Raw genomic sequence first — 14,380 nt, 5'->3', positions numbered from 1 at the left:
ATGTCTAGGGTTACATAGCAGGAACATAATGATGCATTTAAGTGGGCTATGATTTCATAAACTGGTATAATGAAGTAAAGTGCTGAACTTCGGGCCTGGTATGTGATGCTATTAATTAATTGATTGTTAATCAGGCAGTAACAAGCCTGATGCAATGCTACACACTTGCTATTTCATCTATTCAACAGATTGGGATCATAAGTTCAAAGCTAGCCTGGGCGACATAGGAAGACCCTATCTCAGAATTAAAATTTTAGAAGAAGGGAGTTCTTTATCCAAGGATTCCTTACTGGATAAAGGCACCTACTGCCAAGCCTGATGACCTGAGTTCTGTCCTAGGGACACACATTGTGGAGAGAGATCTGACTCTTGTAAGTTGTTATGTGACCTTCACTTGTGTGCCATAGAGCCTGAACACACAAATACGCACACACACACACACACACACACACACACACACACACACACACACATACAAATAATAATATTAAGAAGGCTGATGTCACTCAGTGGTAGAATGTTTGCCTAACATACTCAACACCCTAGTCGGCCTCCTGAGCTGCCCTCACCCAGGGCACTGACAAACATCCAAAAGAAAGTCACATCCACATATGCATATTTGCATATACAAGTTATGTGCATATACAAGTTCGTGTTCATAGGCAGGCGCAACACAGCAACATAACAGGCTAAAGATACCCCACTGGTGTTACCCTAACCCCTAACTTGAGGCCTAATCTTGTGCTGGACACTTTTCTTAACTCTGCAGATGCTTTGGTAAGTCAAGTTTCACCTCTGGAGCTTACATTTGAGAGAGTACCAGATAGTAAGCAGAGTTGTGTATGTGATGTATACATGGTATATCATGTTAGAACATATAATATGGTATGAACTGTATGTGCTATAGATACATTGATACATACATTTAAATTACATACATACTATGTATGTTCTTAAGAGATAAAGAATAGTATTTGGATTGACAGGACTTGCTGATTGAAAGGGTGGTCAGAAAGGCCTTGAGTAGCATTTGTTCAAAGGTTTGAAGGAAACAAAAAGCCAAGCTTGTAAATATGTGGGCCAATTAGAGCCCATAACTAGGTAGAGAGAAGTGAATTGAAACATGTAGCAAGCAAAAGTAAAGGAAAAAATAGTGGCTAGCTGATAAAGTAGAAGCAGCAAAGCATCATCAAACCAGGAAGCCACAACATACAGCCGCTATGACTGGAGTGGCCTGAGTAAGAGAGCAAACAGGGGCACCACTGTCAAGTTACATTATCGAGCAGAGTGACTGGTGTAAAAGTGACTGTGTTTGCTTGATGTCATTGTCCTCTCCAAGGGTTTCTGCCTCCATCTGCTAACCCAGTCCTGGAAGCTTCTAGCCTCTGTACGATCTTATCTAGGCCTAGAATGTTTTCAGCCTCTCAGACATACGGCTGAGTAAGCGCATCTTTTCTGGCTTTTTCTGATTTCCTGTTGGCTGGTCCCACTTAACGGTTCTTGCTCAAACGTTTCCCTCAGCTGACTGATTCAGTCTGGCTTCTCTCTCTGGCAGCCTCGCTTGAGTTCATTTGCTTTGCCTTCTGTGAACTTCGGCAGTCTGTTCTACTTTTCTGGCTGCTTCTCGTTCTCTGGTTCGTCCTGTATCTAACTTGTTCTGTCTGCAACCTGTCTTTGTAAAACTGTCCTGGTAGAACTGCCTCCTCTTTCTCTTAAGTAGCCTCCCTCTCCTCTCTGTTCTCAGGAGAGTTGGGCACGTCCTATTCTGTCATAGTTTTCTCTGGTTTGTCATTTTGTCTACTTTTCAATCACTTTCAAACATGGGTACTTCCCTCTGTAAACTACCTTTACCTTCATTCATTGGGATTAAAGGGCTGAGCCACACCACAGCTAGAAACAGGTTTGTTTTTTGTTTGTTTGTTTGTTTGTTTTTTTTTTTTTTTAGTAAATAACACAATCTCAGGGTTCACAGTGTGATCAAAACCCTACTGGACCAAGTCTTCTCATCTGGGTAGACAAGAACCAAAAAAAAAAAAAAAAAAAAAAAAAAGAAAAGAAAAGAAAAGAAAAAAACCTGGTTCACTGGTGAAGTGGCTCAGCAGGTTTGATCCCCAATATTCACATCATAGAATGAGAGAATGAAATCCACAGATTGTCCTTTGATCTCCATACACACGTCATGGCACATGCACACATAAAGTTTTAAAAATTGGTAACATTTTATCATCCATGTAAAGTGTAAACAGTCTTTAAAAGCACACATTCCAGCTGGGTGTGGTGGCGTAAGCCAGTATACTTGGAGGCAGAGACAGGAGGATTATTAAAAGGTGGAGGCCAGAACCAAAACTAAGGAACCAAACAAAAAACACAGAGCAAACAGACAAAATCCCCCAAACACTTCGCAGCCAAGTCTGACAAACCAGGCCTGTGTTCTCAGCTACTCAGTAAGCAGAGGCAGGGCTGCAAGGTGAAGACTGACTTGGGCTATAGAGCAAGACTATGAAAGTGAAAGCGGTCTAGGGATGTAGCTCGTTGGTAGGGTGCTTGCCTCACATGGTCAAGGCCCTAGTTTCAAGCCCTAGTACTGCAAATAGGATAAAAGCAGAACAGGATTCCCAAGTGAAGCTCAGGCCTGCTCTGCTCACTGGTGCCGCGTGTCTAGAAGCAGACTTTCATCATCACATCTAAACTGGGCCTCGGCCTGACGAGGATCTTTTTTTTTTTTTTTTTTTTTTATTGAAAAAAAAAGTTTCATACTATATATTGTGATCATGCTTTTCCTCTCCCCCAACTCTTCACAGACCCTCCCTACCTCCTCACCCAACCTATTCTATAATTCTTCCTCTCTCCTTAAAAAACAAAAAGCCCAAACATGTCCCCCAAATACACAAGGGGCAAAAAAAGCCTAAAGAAAGTAGTATGAGAGGAAAAAAAATCAACAAAAATATCATTGATCAAAAAAAAAATTATTTTGTGTTGGTGTCTACTTCTGGACATGGGTTCTACCCTGAAGTGTGGTAAGTATACCCAGTGAGACTCCATTGGAAATAACTATAATTTTTTTTTTTTTTTGCAAGTGGCCATCAGTTGCAGATAGCTTCTTGGATGGGGGTGGAAGCCCATGACCACATACCACTCTCAGCATTGAGACCCCATCTGGCTTGAACTTGTGCAGGCTTTCTGCATGCTGCCACAGTCTGTGAATTCATATACACACCAGCCCTGTTGCATCTGAAGAAGTCACAATAGTACTTGATTTTCCCTTAGGCCCGTGACCTCTTCAGTCTCGGGCTTTGGCCATGTGAGCAGTGTCAGGCATGGGTCCCGGTCCATGGAATGGATCTTAAGTTCAGCCAGAGGTGGGTTATTCCCTCAGCGTTTGCTTCGCTGTTGTACAGGCATATGTTGCAGGCAGGTCATCTTTGTAGATCTTGGGGTTTCCGGCTGGGTTGATGGCTACCTTCTCTGGTGTTGTGCAGAAGATTTTCCATTATCATGAGCGCTAGTCAGTAGGGGGAAGCGCTTCTCATTAGGTACCAGCTCGCTTCAAGTTGGACAACGTGTAAGTATTGTCTTCAGCAGTAGAAGTTGCTTTGTTTTTAAAACATGCTTTATGCATCGCAATAGTTTACTTATGAAATAACACTATAATAGAATGGTCTGATATAGCTGTAAATAGAAGTGAAACGGGAAAATTTCAGGCTACAATGACAAAACCCAACCAAAAAAAAAGACTTTTTCTAGATGGGCCATTGTAAGAGATGTATTCAGTGACTTGTCTTATCCAGTTTCTGCTGCACTGATGGCAGTGGACTCAGAGCAAGTCCCATCATGGCCTCAAAGGATGGACACGGTGGATTCTTTTGTAATATAAAAAAATGGTTCTTGCTAATTCTGTACATACAAAGTTGAACTCACAGATTCTCTCTCAAACATACACAAACACACTTTAATAGAATTGAAACTAGGAGAAATATGCATATTCTTTTGTTTTGTTTTGTTTTTTTGTTTTTGTTTTTCGAGACAGGGTTTCTCTGTGTAGCCCTGGCTGTCCTGGAACTCACTCTGTAGACCAGGCTGGCCTTGAACTCAGAAATCCGCCTGCCTCTGCCTCCCAAGTGCTGGGATTAAAGGCGTGCGCCACCACCGCCCAGCACATATTCTCTTTCATAACTGTATCTTTTTGCCTGTATTTTGTTCTTTCTTATAGTCTAATATTCTTGTCTGTTGGTTTTCTATATTTTAGACTACACCCACTTACACCTGTTTATATATATACATAAACTAGGATCCACATATGAGGGAGAACATATAATCTGGTTTTGAGTTTGGATCACCTTGCTTAATGTTAGTCTTGAAGGAATATAAAGTGCTTTCTTGAAAGATGAACACTGACTTTTCTCTTGGAGACGTTTTCTCTCCTGCTGTATAGCTGGGGGATCCGTGTCTTTCTTGGCTAGGACAATGCTCTGTCACTCACAGCCATTCCTTTGGAAGCAATAATCTGTTTGTAGGCCTCTGTAGGGACCCTTTGCATATGGAGACATGGGACCAGGACTAGTCTGGCCCTGGCACTTCTTGTTGCTTTTGACATGAATTTGATTCTTCCATTCCAGACTTCCCTTCCTGTTTTCAGTGTTTAATTTCTAGAAGACGTTAAGAATCCCTTTGTTCAGAGCTAAATGAGTGTGATGTGGTGACTCCTGCCATTCATGGTCTGGTCATACCAGGCTACTTGTTTTCTCCCTGTCACTGTCATCAGGCCTTCCCTCTCTGTGCATAGTAAGTCCAATCAAGTTTAGTGTTTATAAGAGCTTGTAAAACATCACACAGATGAGAACGTTAAACAGTATTCATTTGCTACGCACATTTTCTTCATGTTTTCTGGTTCTCTTGAATATATTATTTTATTTTTTAAAGATTGATTTATTTAGTATGTATACAGTGTTCTGCCTGCATATATGCCTATACACCAGAAGAGGGCACCAGATCTCATTATAGATGGTTGGTGAGCCACCATGTGGTTGCTTTGAATTGAATTTAGGACTTCTGGAAGAGCAGTCAATGCTCTTAACTGCTGAGCCATCTCTCCAGCACCCTTGAATATATTATAAATTAATGAATTCCTATATGTGACTGTGAGCATGGTGCTATAGTGTGTATTTGGAGGTCAGAGGAAGTCAGTTCTCTGTGGAAGTTGGTTCTCTCCTTCTACCCAGTGGGTCCTTGGGATCACATGGATGCTTCCTGGCAACCTCTCTGACTGCTCAGCTGGCTGGCTAGCTCCACTTTTTTTTTTTTACAATATTATTTTTCTTAAACTAATTTTCATAGGTAATAATTTAAAATTAATACAGTATTTATCCTAAGAGAATGAAATATTTAAAACGAGGACCCAGAGATTTCCAATGTAGTGTTTCTCGTTCCTTCGTCTGTTGGGGTTATTTCTTAAAAATGTTTTTGTTTGTTTTAAGATGATAAAAACACTGGGCATGCTTGTGAACACCTTTAATCCTAGCACTGGGAGGCAGAAGGAGGCTGATTTCTGAGTTCGAGGCCAGCCTGGTTCACATGAATCCTAGGACAGCTAGGGCTACACAGGGAAACCCTGTCTTGAGATAATAAAAACTTTCTCAGTGAGGGATCTGGAGTGGTGACTCGGGGGTTAATAATTTCACTATTTTTTCAGAAAACTGGCGTTTGATTTCAGCATCATTACCTCATAACCACTTGTAACTCCAGGGGACCCATGCCTTCTTTTGGCTGCTGTGGGTGCCCACACACATGTGTACATACAGGCACAGAAGCACACACATTAGCAACAGTAAAACCATAAGAAGCAGTTTCTCCAGTGCTGTACATCCCTTTTCATGCAGCTCACTAGAAGCCACAGTCCATTCTAATAGTTAAGACACCCCACCCTACCCCAGTTCCCTATCTTGGGAGCAGTGTCACTGCATCTGGAAAGCCATTTTCTGATTTAAACTCCATTTTCACAGGTGAAGCTCAGGGAAGTTGAGTGCTGCATGAAGTCACTCAGATTACTGTGTTTATGATACTCACAGATACAACTGTTGAGTTGCTGACCTTGGCACTAATTTTAATTCTTGGTCTTACTAGTGGAAACTAAAACAGTCTTCAAGAATTTGATTTATAATGACAAATTTTAAGCTTGTAAAACACATTAAACTCCTTGACCATTTTAAGGGTTGGGAAGGGAATTTTTTTTTTTTAAAGATTTATTTATCTTATATATATGAGTACACTGTCACTGTCTTCAGACACACCAGGAGAGGGCATCCGATCCCATTACAGATGGTTGTGAGCCACCATGTGGTTGCTGGGAATTGAACTTGGGACCTCTGGAAGAACAGACATTACTTTTAACTGCTGAGCCATCTCTCCAGCCCAGGAAGGGCATTTATTTGAGGCTGGAGTAGAAGATACTGCAGAAAGTGCTTATTCTGGTTCCCACGATGATATGCCGTATAGCATCAGCACTGAAGCTTGGATCAGTTTCCTGTACTTGACACTAGGAACAGGTCCATGTGCTTGCACGATCCTGATGGATAGCACATGTGCCACCCTCATAAGCCACAGTTAGAGCTTGCTCTTCACTTCCACTGCGGGGCTAAGAACCACTGGATTCCCATAATCCACAAAGGTTGAAAGTTGACTAACATAGAACTGTTTATGTGTATCTTTTCTTAGTTTTTGTTTGTTTGAGACAGGGTCTCTCTGTGAGTCCTGGCTGTCCTGGAACTCACTTATATGATGGACCAGGCTGGCCTCAAACTCAGAGAGATCTGACTGCCTCAGCCTCTCAAGTGCTGGGATCAAAGGTGTGTGCCATAATAGCTAGCCTTGCATGAATATCTTGAGCTTTATAGATTAAGGTGGTTTCTTGTTATTGTTAGTCTCTTCCAACAATTCCATTTTTTAATTTTTAAAAAATTTTAAAAGCAAGAAGTGAATTTGGCATTTTTGGATGTTTTAGGGAATGTAACTCTTTTGTTTTTTAGGTTTTTATTCATAATCCTCACACGCGGAGCCAGCATTTCAGTACATCCAGAGTGTTCCAGAGCCCCCTGGAGTCTGACGTCTCTCTCCTCAACATTAACCAGACAGTCAGCTGCCTGGGTGCGGGAGTCCTGAACCCTGAGCTTGGCTATGATACTCTTTTAGTGGGGACACAGACCAGTCTTTTGGCTTACGACATCTACAATAATTCAGATTTGTTCTACAGAGAGGCAAGTATACCCTCCCTTAGCCTTCGAGCCCCCATTGCTCACTAATGCCCACGGTTTTGCTTTTTGCTTGTTTGTTTTTGTCAGACCAGAAGGTTTTTTTTGTTGGTGGCAGTGTTGGGGATTGAACTCAGAGCCTTGGATATGCGAAAAAAGTTAAGTGTTCACCACTGAGCTGCTGTTCCAGCCCTTGTCACTGTGTTTGAAGATGTTAGTTGAGGTGTCTTCTTTTTGGTTGTTGTAGCAGGCAGTGGGGAACTCGGCTATGGTTCTGTTTAGGGCATTTGTAGCCTACATGTGGGGTTTTGTTTATTAAACATTTGGTGATTGTCAAGAGTGCCTGTAGCATGTGTATCTGTGACACCATCTGTCCAGATCTTTTAGGAATCCAGTGAACAGTTCTTCTGCGGCCTTGCATTAAGCCCCAAAGCCTGTTGGAGGTCCTTACTGTAGTCTGCGATCTACAAGCTGCTGCAGACTTAATGCCTGAGCTATCTACTGCTGCCTACAATAGGAAAAAAGGGAAGAAATATGTTTTAAATCACCCTGTAGCACGTGTTGGTGTCTCTTCATTCCCTTTCATGGCAGATAGTGTGCTGTTATACGTATATGCTGGGTTTTATTTATTTATTCATGAGTTAGTGGACAGCCTACTCCCTGGCTATTGTGGATGACTTTTCAGTCAGGAATAGGTACTGTATGTTTGAAACTCTAGCACTCAGAAGCTGAGTGAGTAGGACTGTGAGGTTGAAGCTAGGCTGGACTACATAGTAAGTTTAAGGCCAGTCTGGGCTACAAAGCAAGGTATTGTCTCAATAAGACAAAATCCAAAAGTGCATGTCTACCTGCATTCATGCAGACAAGCACGCATAAATAAAACACATGAATTTTGGGGACTGGAGAAATGGCTCGGCATCTAAGCGCACTGGCTGCTCTTCCAGAGGCCCTGAGTTCAATTCCCAGCAACCGTATGATGGCATCTGCAATGGGATCCAATATCCTCTTTTGGTGTGTCTGAAGATAGCTACAGTGTGCTCATAAAATAAATAAATAATTCTTTTAAAAAAATACATGAATTTCAAAGATTAAAAGCTAGGGTCCGGAGAGTCTTGTGGAAGAGTAGGGGATAGAAGTGAGCAAGTCACAGGGGTCAAGAACAGCACAAGAAGGCCTACAAAGTCCACTAACCTGGGACCATGGGGGCTCACAAAGCCTGGGCCAGCAACCAGGGAGCATGCAGGAGCTGGACCTAGACCCCCTACACATTTGTAACAAGTGGTCAGTTCCCTAATAAGTGGATTGGGCAATGATTTACCGTCAGTGTTTGCATTTCCTTGGTTATTGACACTCCCTTTCTACTGAATTTCTTATTTACTGTTCTCTTATTTGCCATTTATTAGCAGAAAGCTGTTTGATATTTCCATTCCACTCACTTTTCTAGTTCACTATTACCTTCTGTGTTTGTTTGTTTCTTATTTATTATATTTAGCTGTGGCTCTTTTGGAGAGGGCCTTGCTGTGTTCACTGATTTCAAACTCCCAGGCCCAGGCAATCCTCCTGCCTCAGCCCTGTGTTTAGCTGAGACTACAAAGTGCAAACCTGACTATTTATTGTTTACCATTTAACCTTATGCTTTGAATCACTGATCTTTTGGCAATTTAAATTTCTTATGAGGGCTGCCTTTAATAAATATATATATATGCACACACGCACACACACACATTTCTTTGGAATCTGTTAGGTTAGCATACAGTGTATCATTGTGTTTTATTCTTCATGTGAATGTTCTCCTTCCCATCAGCCTTGGCTGCCCTCCCACTGCTCCCCTTTGTTTTCTCAGTTCACAGCCCCTCTTCTCTTCACTAGTAATCTAGTAGATTTCACTAGTAATCTAGTGCTGGGAATTCTATTTCCTATCTCTTTCTTTATAACTACTTCTTTCTTTATATTTATGGATACTTATATATGTAACTAATGATATAGTTCCCTCCATATATATTTAATTTTCCATACTTAAAAGTATATTGGATGTGGTAGTACAAAAAGGTTTCTATCTAAAAGGGTTAAAATAAATCTTAGAAGTTGGGTGTTTAAAGGTGCATGCCTTGGTCATTGGGAGAATCCGCCCCTGCAGAAGTCAGAAGTCCTTGAGAGCCCTGGATTTCAAAACCATGTGTTGTAGCAACTTAGTGTGAGAGCTGCATGTGCCCGGATCTGGACTTGTCTGGGCCACAGCATGGGCTCTAGAGAAGCCTAGCTGCCCTCTTAGGAGACAGGGCAGAGCCAGTTGAATATCTGGAGAATGCACTGATTACCTCACCCCAAGTGTGCCTGCACATCACTGAGTCCTGTCTCTCTCCTTAGGTGGCAGATGGGGCAAATGCTATTGTACTGGGGACACTGGGAGACATTGCCTCCCCCCTTGCCATCATCGGTGGAAACTGTGCTCTTCAGGGTTTCAATCACGAAGGAAACGATCTCTTTTGGACGGTATGAAGAAGTAAACATTTTGGTACCCAAAGCATTTCTACTTTTAATTTTTTGGATGTTTTTTAAAGTACTGATTACATTGAATATTAGTTAAAACAAACAAACAAACAAACAAACAAACAAACAAACAAACCCGAATGGACTAATAGCCCTGAGGAGGTGGCTCCACTGTTAGAGTACTCATCAAGGCACCAAGAGTTTAATCTTTAGAACATATAAAAATGTTGAGCCTGGTACCTGAGTTTGTAATCCCAGCACTGGGGGAGAGGAGACAGGGTTAATTCCTGGGCTTTACTGACCATCCAATCTAGTCCATTTGGGAGCTTCAGGCCAGTGGGAGAGCCTGTCTCAAATGAAGTGGACAGAGTTCCTAAGGGTGGCAGCTGAGGTTACTCTTGTCTTCCTAGGCATTCTCACACACACACATGTGCATCCATACCCACACAGAGTATAGGACATGCACACACAATATATTAATGATATGGATAATACTGAGAACTCACTGGTAGTTTATGCAAGCCTTCCCTTTTTGAGGCTAATATGTTTGGGTTAAATGAAAAAGGATTGCGTATTAATGACTTTGTGTTTTTTGTTCAGGTCACTGGAGACAATGTTCACTCCTTGGCTCTGTGTGACTTTGATGGTGACGGGAAGACAGAGGTGTGTGGCAAAGCAGCCATGGGTGCTCTGGTCACCTGACTAAGTTCCTTTTGACAGTGATGTTAGCTTCTCGTGGCCGATTTAGATCTGAGCTCACAGGTCCTTGTCTCTGTCTCCTCTTTCCCCTTCTCTCTTTCCTACTTCTACACCCCGCTTCTCTCCTTGTTCATCTCTCCCTATCTGCTTCCCCTCCTCCTCTACTCACTGTGGCAATCTCTAAGACACTGGAGGAGGAGAAGGCAAAGGTTGATGAGACCTCGGTTCCATTCATAATCTTATAAACCACTTCTGATGCTTTGGAACATAACCCATTTTCAATTTTGGTTGATAAAATGATTTCATTTGAAATTATTCTGATAATTGTAGCTATATATTAATATAAGAAACTGCCCTAGAAATCAGATCCTTGAGAAGTTGGTATGTAGACCGTGTCTCCTGGGCCCTAACGTAGCCTGCTTTCTGTGGACACTGGGCTTGGGCTCTGAGAGACGGGGTTTTGTGAGTGCACTATGTTAGAAATATGGCCAACTATGTTTGTGTCTTTCCACAACTCCAGAATTTATTAAATAACAGTAAATGTACAGGGTGCCAAGGGTTTTGTAGGCAGCAGTTTCCAGGTGATCCCACTTTCCTTGTAGCCCTGGCCAAGGCAAGCAGACCTCTTTTATTTCAGTGTACTTACTGGTATTACTCTTAGATCACATATTGGGCAACACAGAGTAACTGTATGTGTGTAGTACTGTATACATACATGTACTTACGTAACTGCAAATGCATAGATGTAGGTTACAGTGTGGCTACAGAGGGTTAAAGGCTGGAGAGGCAGGGATGCTAACAGCTTTGAATAGTCTCAGTCAGTCCAGGGGAGCTGAGGTCTGATGCTGCAGCTTCTGTAGCAGCTGCTCCCACTGTGCTCGCCTGTTGTCGGAGTCAGGCTGTAGAGTCAGAGTGCAGCTGCAGTGGAGGCTGTAGAAGCCAAGGTCAGGACCAGGGCTTCGTGGATGGACGGGCAGATGGCAGTTGGAGTAGACTGCATCGATATCGGGATGAAATTAAGCTAAAGACCCTCAAACAGTCAGGAGCATGACAATTCAGAGGGCCACTGCCATGCACCATCACAATGTTAAGGGCCCACCTGTTGTGGGGTTCAGGTGAGGGAGCTTCACTCTTTCTCCAGTCTAAGAAGTCCGATAAAGCCCTCAGCCTGGCTTTCCTGATATTATTGTAATGTGTCATGTGCTCTCACAATCCTGTTTTACCTCAGGAAAATGGCAGCATTTTACTTTAGAAAGAAGTCATTGATCAGTCTGTGTTGCACGGTGGGTGCTCCTGGGCAGGTGGCACATTCATGGGTTACCGAGGTGTTCAGTTTTTGAGGGTGTCCATCACTTGGGGAGGGAGCTTGTCCTGCCCTGCACTGCGTAGAGCCACTTTTTCTCTGGTGACCAAATCCGTTACACCCCCCCTCCCCCTGAACACTGGGTTTCTAGAGGACTGGAACTTGTGGGTAGCAAGTAGTGTAGCTGTGTAGCATGTAGAGTGTCTTCTTCTTCTTCCTTTAATTCATGAAACTTCGCTGTGTTTTACACATTAAACTCGGACACTGAGAACTCCCTTCCTTTTTCAGCTTCTTGTTGGATCTGAAGATTTTGACATTCGAGTTTTTAAAGAAGATGAGATTGTGGCAGAAATGACAGAGACAGAGGTAGGACCTGCTGCTGCAGAGTGGTGACCTTGGGCCAGCAGAGGGAGCTCAAGTGTGCAGAGTGGGTGATCTTGGAGTAGGCGGGTCAGCATTGCACTCAGAGGCCTTAACTCTGCAGCTTGGTTTCAGAAGGGCTTTTAAATCTAAATACAGTTGTGGTAAGGACATACTTGACTTTTCTCCGGGGAGTCTGTCTCTATTCACCCAAGATTGAGAGGGCAGTGACAGACCCAGGGAACCATGCCACTCAAATCTGGCTTGGTGAACCAACAAGTTTAACTGAGGAACTCACAGCTGTTCTGATTTCAAGATAGCGATGGCCATGCCATGCCTGAAGGGCCAAGTTCCTTGATACAGACATGTGGTTTTACATGGTTGCATGTGAAGTTGAGTCTTACTGAGTAACTGTCTCCTGTGTTGTTTTTGGCAGATAGTCACCTCTCTGTGTCCCATGTACGGCAGTCGGTTTGGTTATGCCCTTTCCAACGGCACAGTTGGAGTTTATGACAAAACGGCCCGGTACTGGAGAATTAAAGTCAGTGCAGCTCAGCCTCTGCTGTTGGGGGCGGGGGCAGGGTATACTTCCAACATGGAGAGACTCCTGTATTGATTATTGGAATTCTTTTTCAGTCCAAAAACCATGCTGTGAGCATTCATGCTTTTGACATTAATTCTGATGGAGTGTGTGAACTCATAACCGGGTGGTCCAATGGGAAGGTAAGTTGAAGTTAGGAAACATCTGTGTAACTCAAAGTAACATCTGTTTATGGTATTGGCTGCACTACTTAGATATAAACCAGGGTCAGTCTTTCCTCATTATCTCTTCCTGCTCTAAGGCAGATGTGTCCTTTCTGCCTTGTAAATAATACTTGGGAGAAAATCTCCAGAGAATCTTTCTCAATCTCCTCTTTGAAGGCATGAGAATTCATCCATCAGATTGATTGTAGGTGTAGACCAGTAAAAAAAAAAATTAATCCAATAGTGGGCTATGTGAATAGCTCTTCTGTAGAATTATCAGGAAGAATCATGTTAAGTATCTGTTCCCCACCTGTAATTTGAAGTAAAATCTTTTTGCTTTTTTTTTTTACTTTTTAAGCTTCAAGTCAGAATCTCTTAGTGTTTTGGCAAGTGAAGGTTGTCTTGTTAGCGTCCAATCTCCATGGACACCATCTGTAGTAACTTCCTTTTCTGTCAGTGTTGGCCTGCGTGGGAGATCGGCTAATTCCAGCCTTTTCTTCTGCTCTCTTCTTTACCTTTGGCCAGCATCTCGGCCTTCCTTCGATGCCATTCAAAAAGCACATGCTGAGAAGTTGTTAGGTTGGCTCTGACTCGTCTGTTTGGTTTTGTCCTTGCCATGGGTAGTGTTGTAAGAGAGGACTATGTCATCATTACTTATTAAGAATTTGAAAGTTTATTCACTGATTATATATGTTCAGTTAGGCTGTGGTAACAAGTAACATACTTGTAAGCCGTGGGAGTTTATTTTCTATTGGTCTGGGGCTGGGGCCTTTGACATCAGGTGCAGTGGATTTGGTTACTGGGAGGCTGCTTCTTTGGGAGCAGCTGTCTTCTCATTGTGACCTCATATAGCAGAAGGAGCCGAGGCATCTCCCAGGGTAGGGAGTATTTTTAAAAATACTATTTATTTTTCTGTTTTGAGGTTATGGTCCTATTGACTTAGGAAACTGTACAATCCACACTTCCTTCAAAACCACCTCTCAGCTGTTAGGATCCTGGGTGTGCACCCCCACACCTGGCTTTGGGGGCATCTTATATGAGCACTAATCCCATACATGGTCCCCTTCCAGTGGTACTGTGTTTGTGGTTGAGTTCCAATGTACAAATTTCAGGGAGAGGCAAGCATTCAGATCCTAGCAGACCACATTCTTGGGGAACAGAAATTATTATGGTTGAGCCAAGAATTTGGAGTTACTATGAAGAGTCAAGCGTGGTGGTATATATGCTTTTAATTCCTGCATTTAAGAGGTGGAGGAAGATGCTGGAGAGATGGCTCGGAGGTTAAGAGGTAGAGGAGGAAGATGCTGAATTCAAGGCCAGCCTGGGCTATAGAATGAGACTGCCTCACAAAGGCAAGGAGGAGAAGATACCTTCAGATGACTGGACCTACTGTTTTATAGCAAATGCTTTCAAACAGGGGATTTTTTTTTTTTATTACCTAGTCTTTTCAAAAGTGTAGAGACATTAAGAAAGTTATGCAGATATTCGTTCTTAACAGAAACAGCAAAGAAAAGGAAAAATGCACACACCTGATTGTGCA

The 14,380-nt window shown here is 42.6% G+C and overlaps 1 protein-coding gene across 1 annotated transcript in view; it reads left to right on the top strand.

The window, feature by feature from the left end:
* The window catches only part of Bbs2 (Bardet-Biedl syndrome 2), a 32,440-nt gene that overhangs the window by 1,515 nt on the left and 16,545 nt on the right, over positions 1 to 14,380 (top strand). Inside the window, exons 2-7 of the mRNA XM_034522469.2 lie at positions 7,023 to 7,250; positions 9,612 to 9,737; positions 10,335 to 10,397; positions 12,025 to 12,102; positions 12,533 to 12,637; positions 12,733 to 12,819. Of these exons, the coding sequence (XP_034378360.1) occupies positions 7,023 to 7,250; positions 9,612 to 9,737; positions 10,335 to 10,397; positions 12,025 to 12,102; positions 12,533 to 12,637; positions 12,733 to 12,819 (687 nt within the window). The remainder of the gene's footprint in view (positions 1 to 7,022; positions 7,251 to 9,611; positions 9,738 to 10,334; positions 10,398 to 12,024; positions 12,103 to 12,532; positions 12,638 to 12,732; positions 12,820 to 14,380) is intronic.

This window comes from Arvicanthis niloticus, chromosome 18, assembly GCF_011762505.2.
Source record: "Arvicanthis niloticus isolate mArvNil1 chromosome 18, mArvNil1.pat.X, whole genome shotgun sequence".
Lineage (NCBI taxonomy): Eukaryota > Metazoa > Chordata > Mammalia > Rodentia > Muridae > Arvicanthis > Arvicanthis niloticus.
This window is presented reverse-complemented; position numbering and strand designations above follow the sequence as displayed.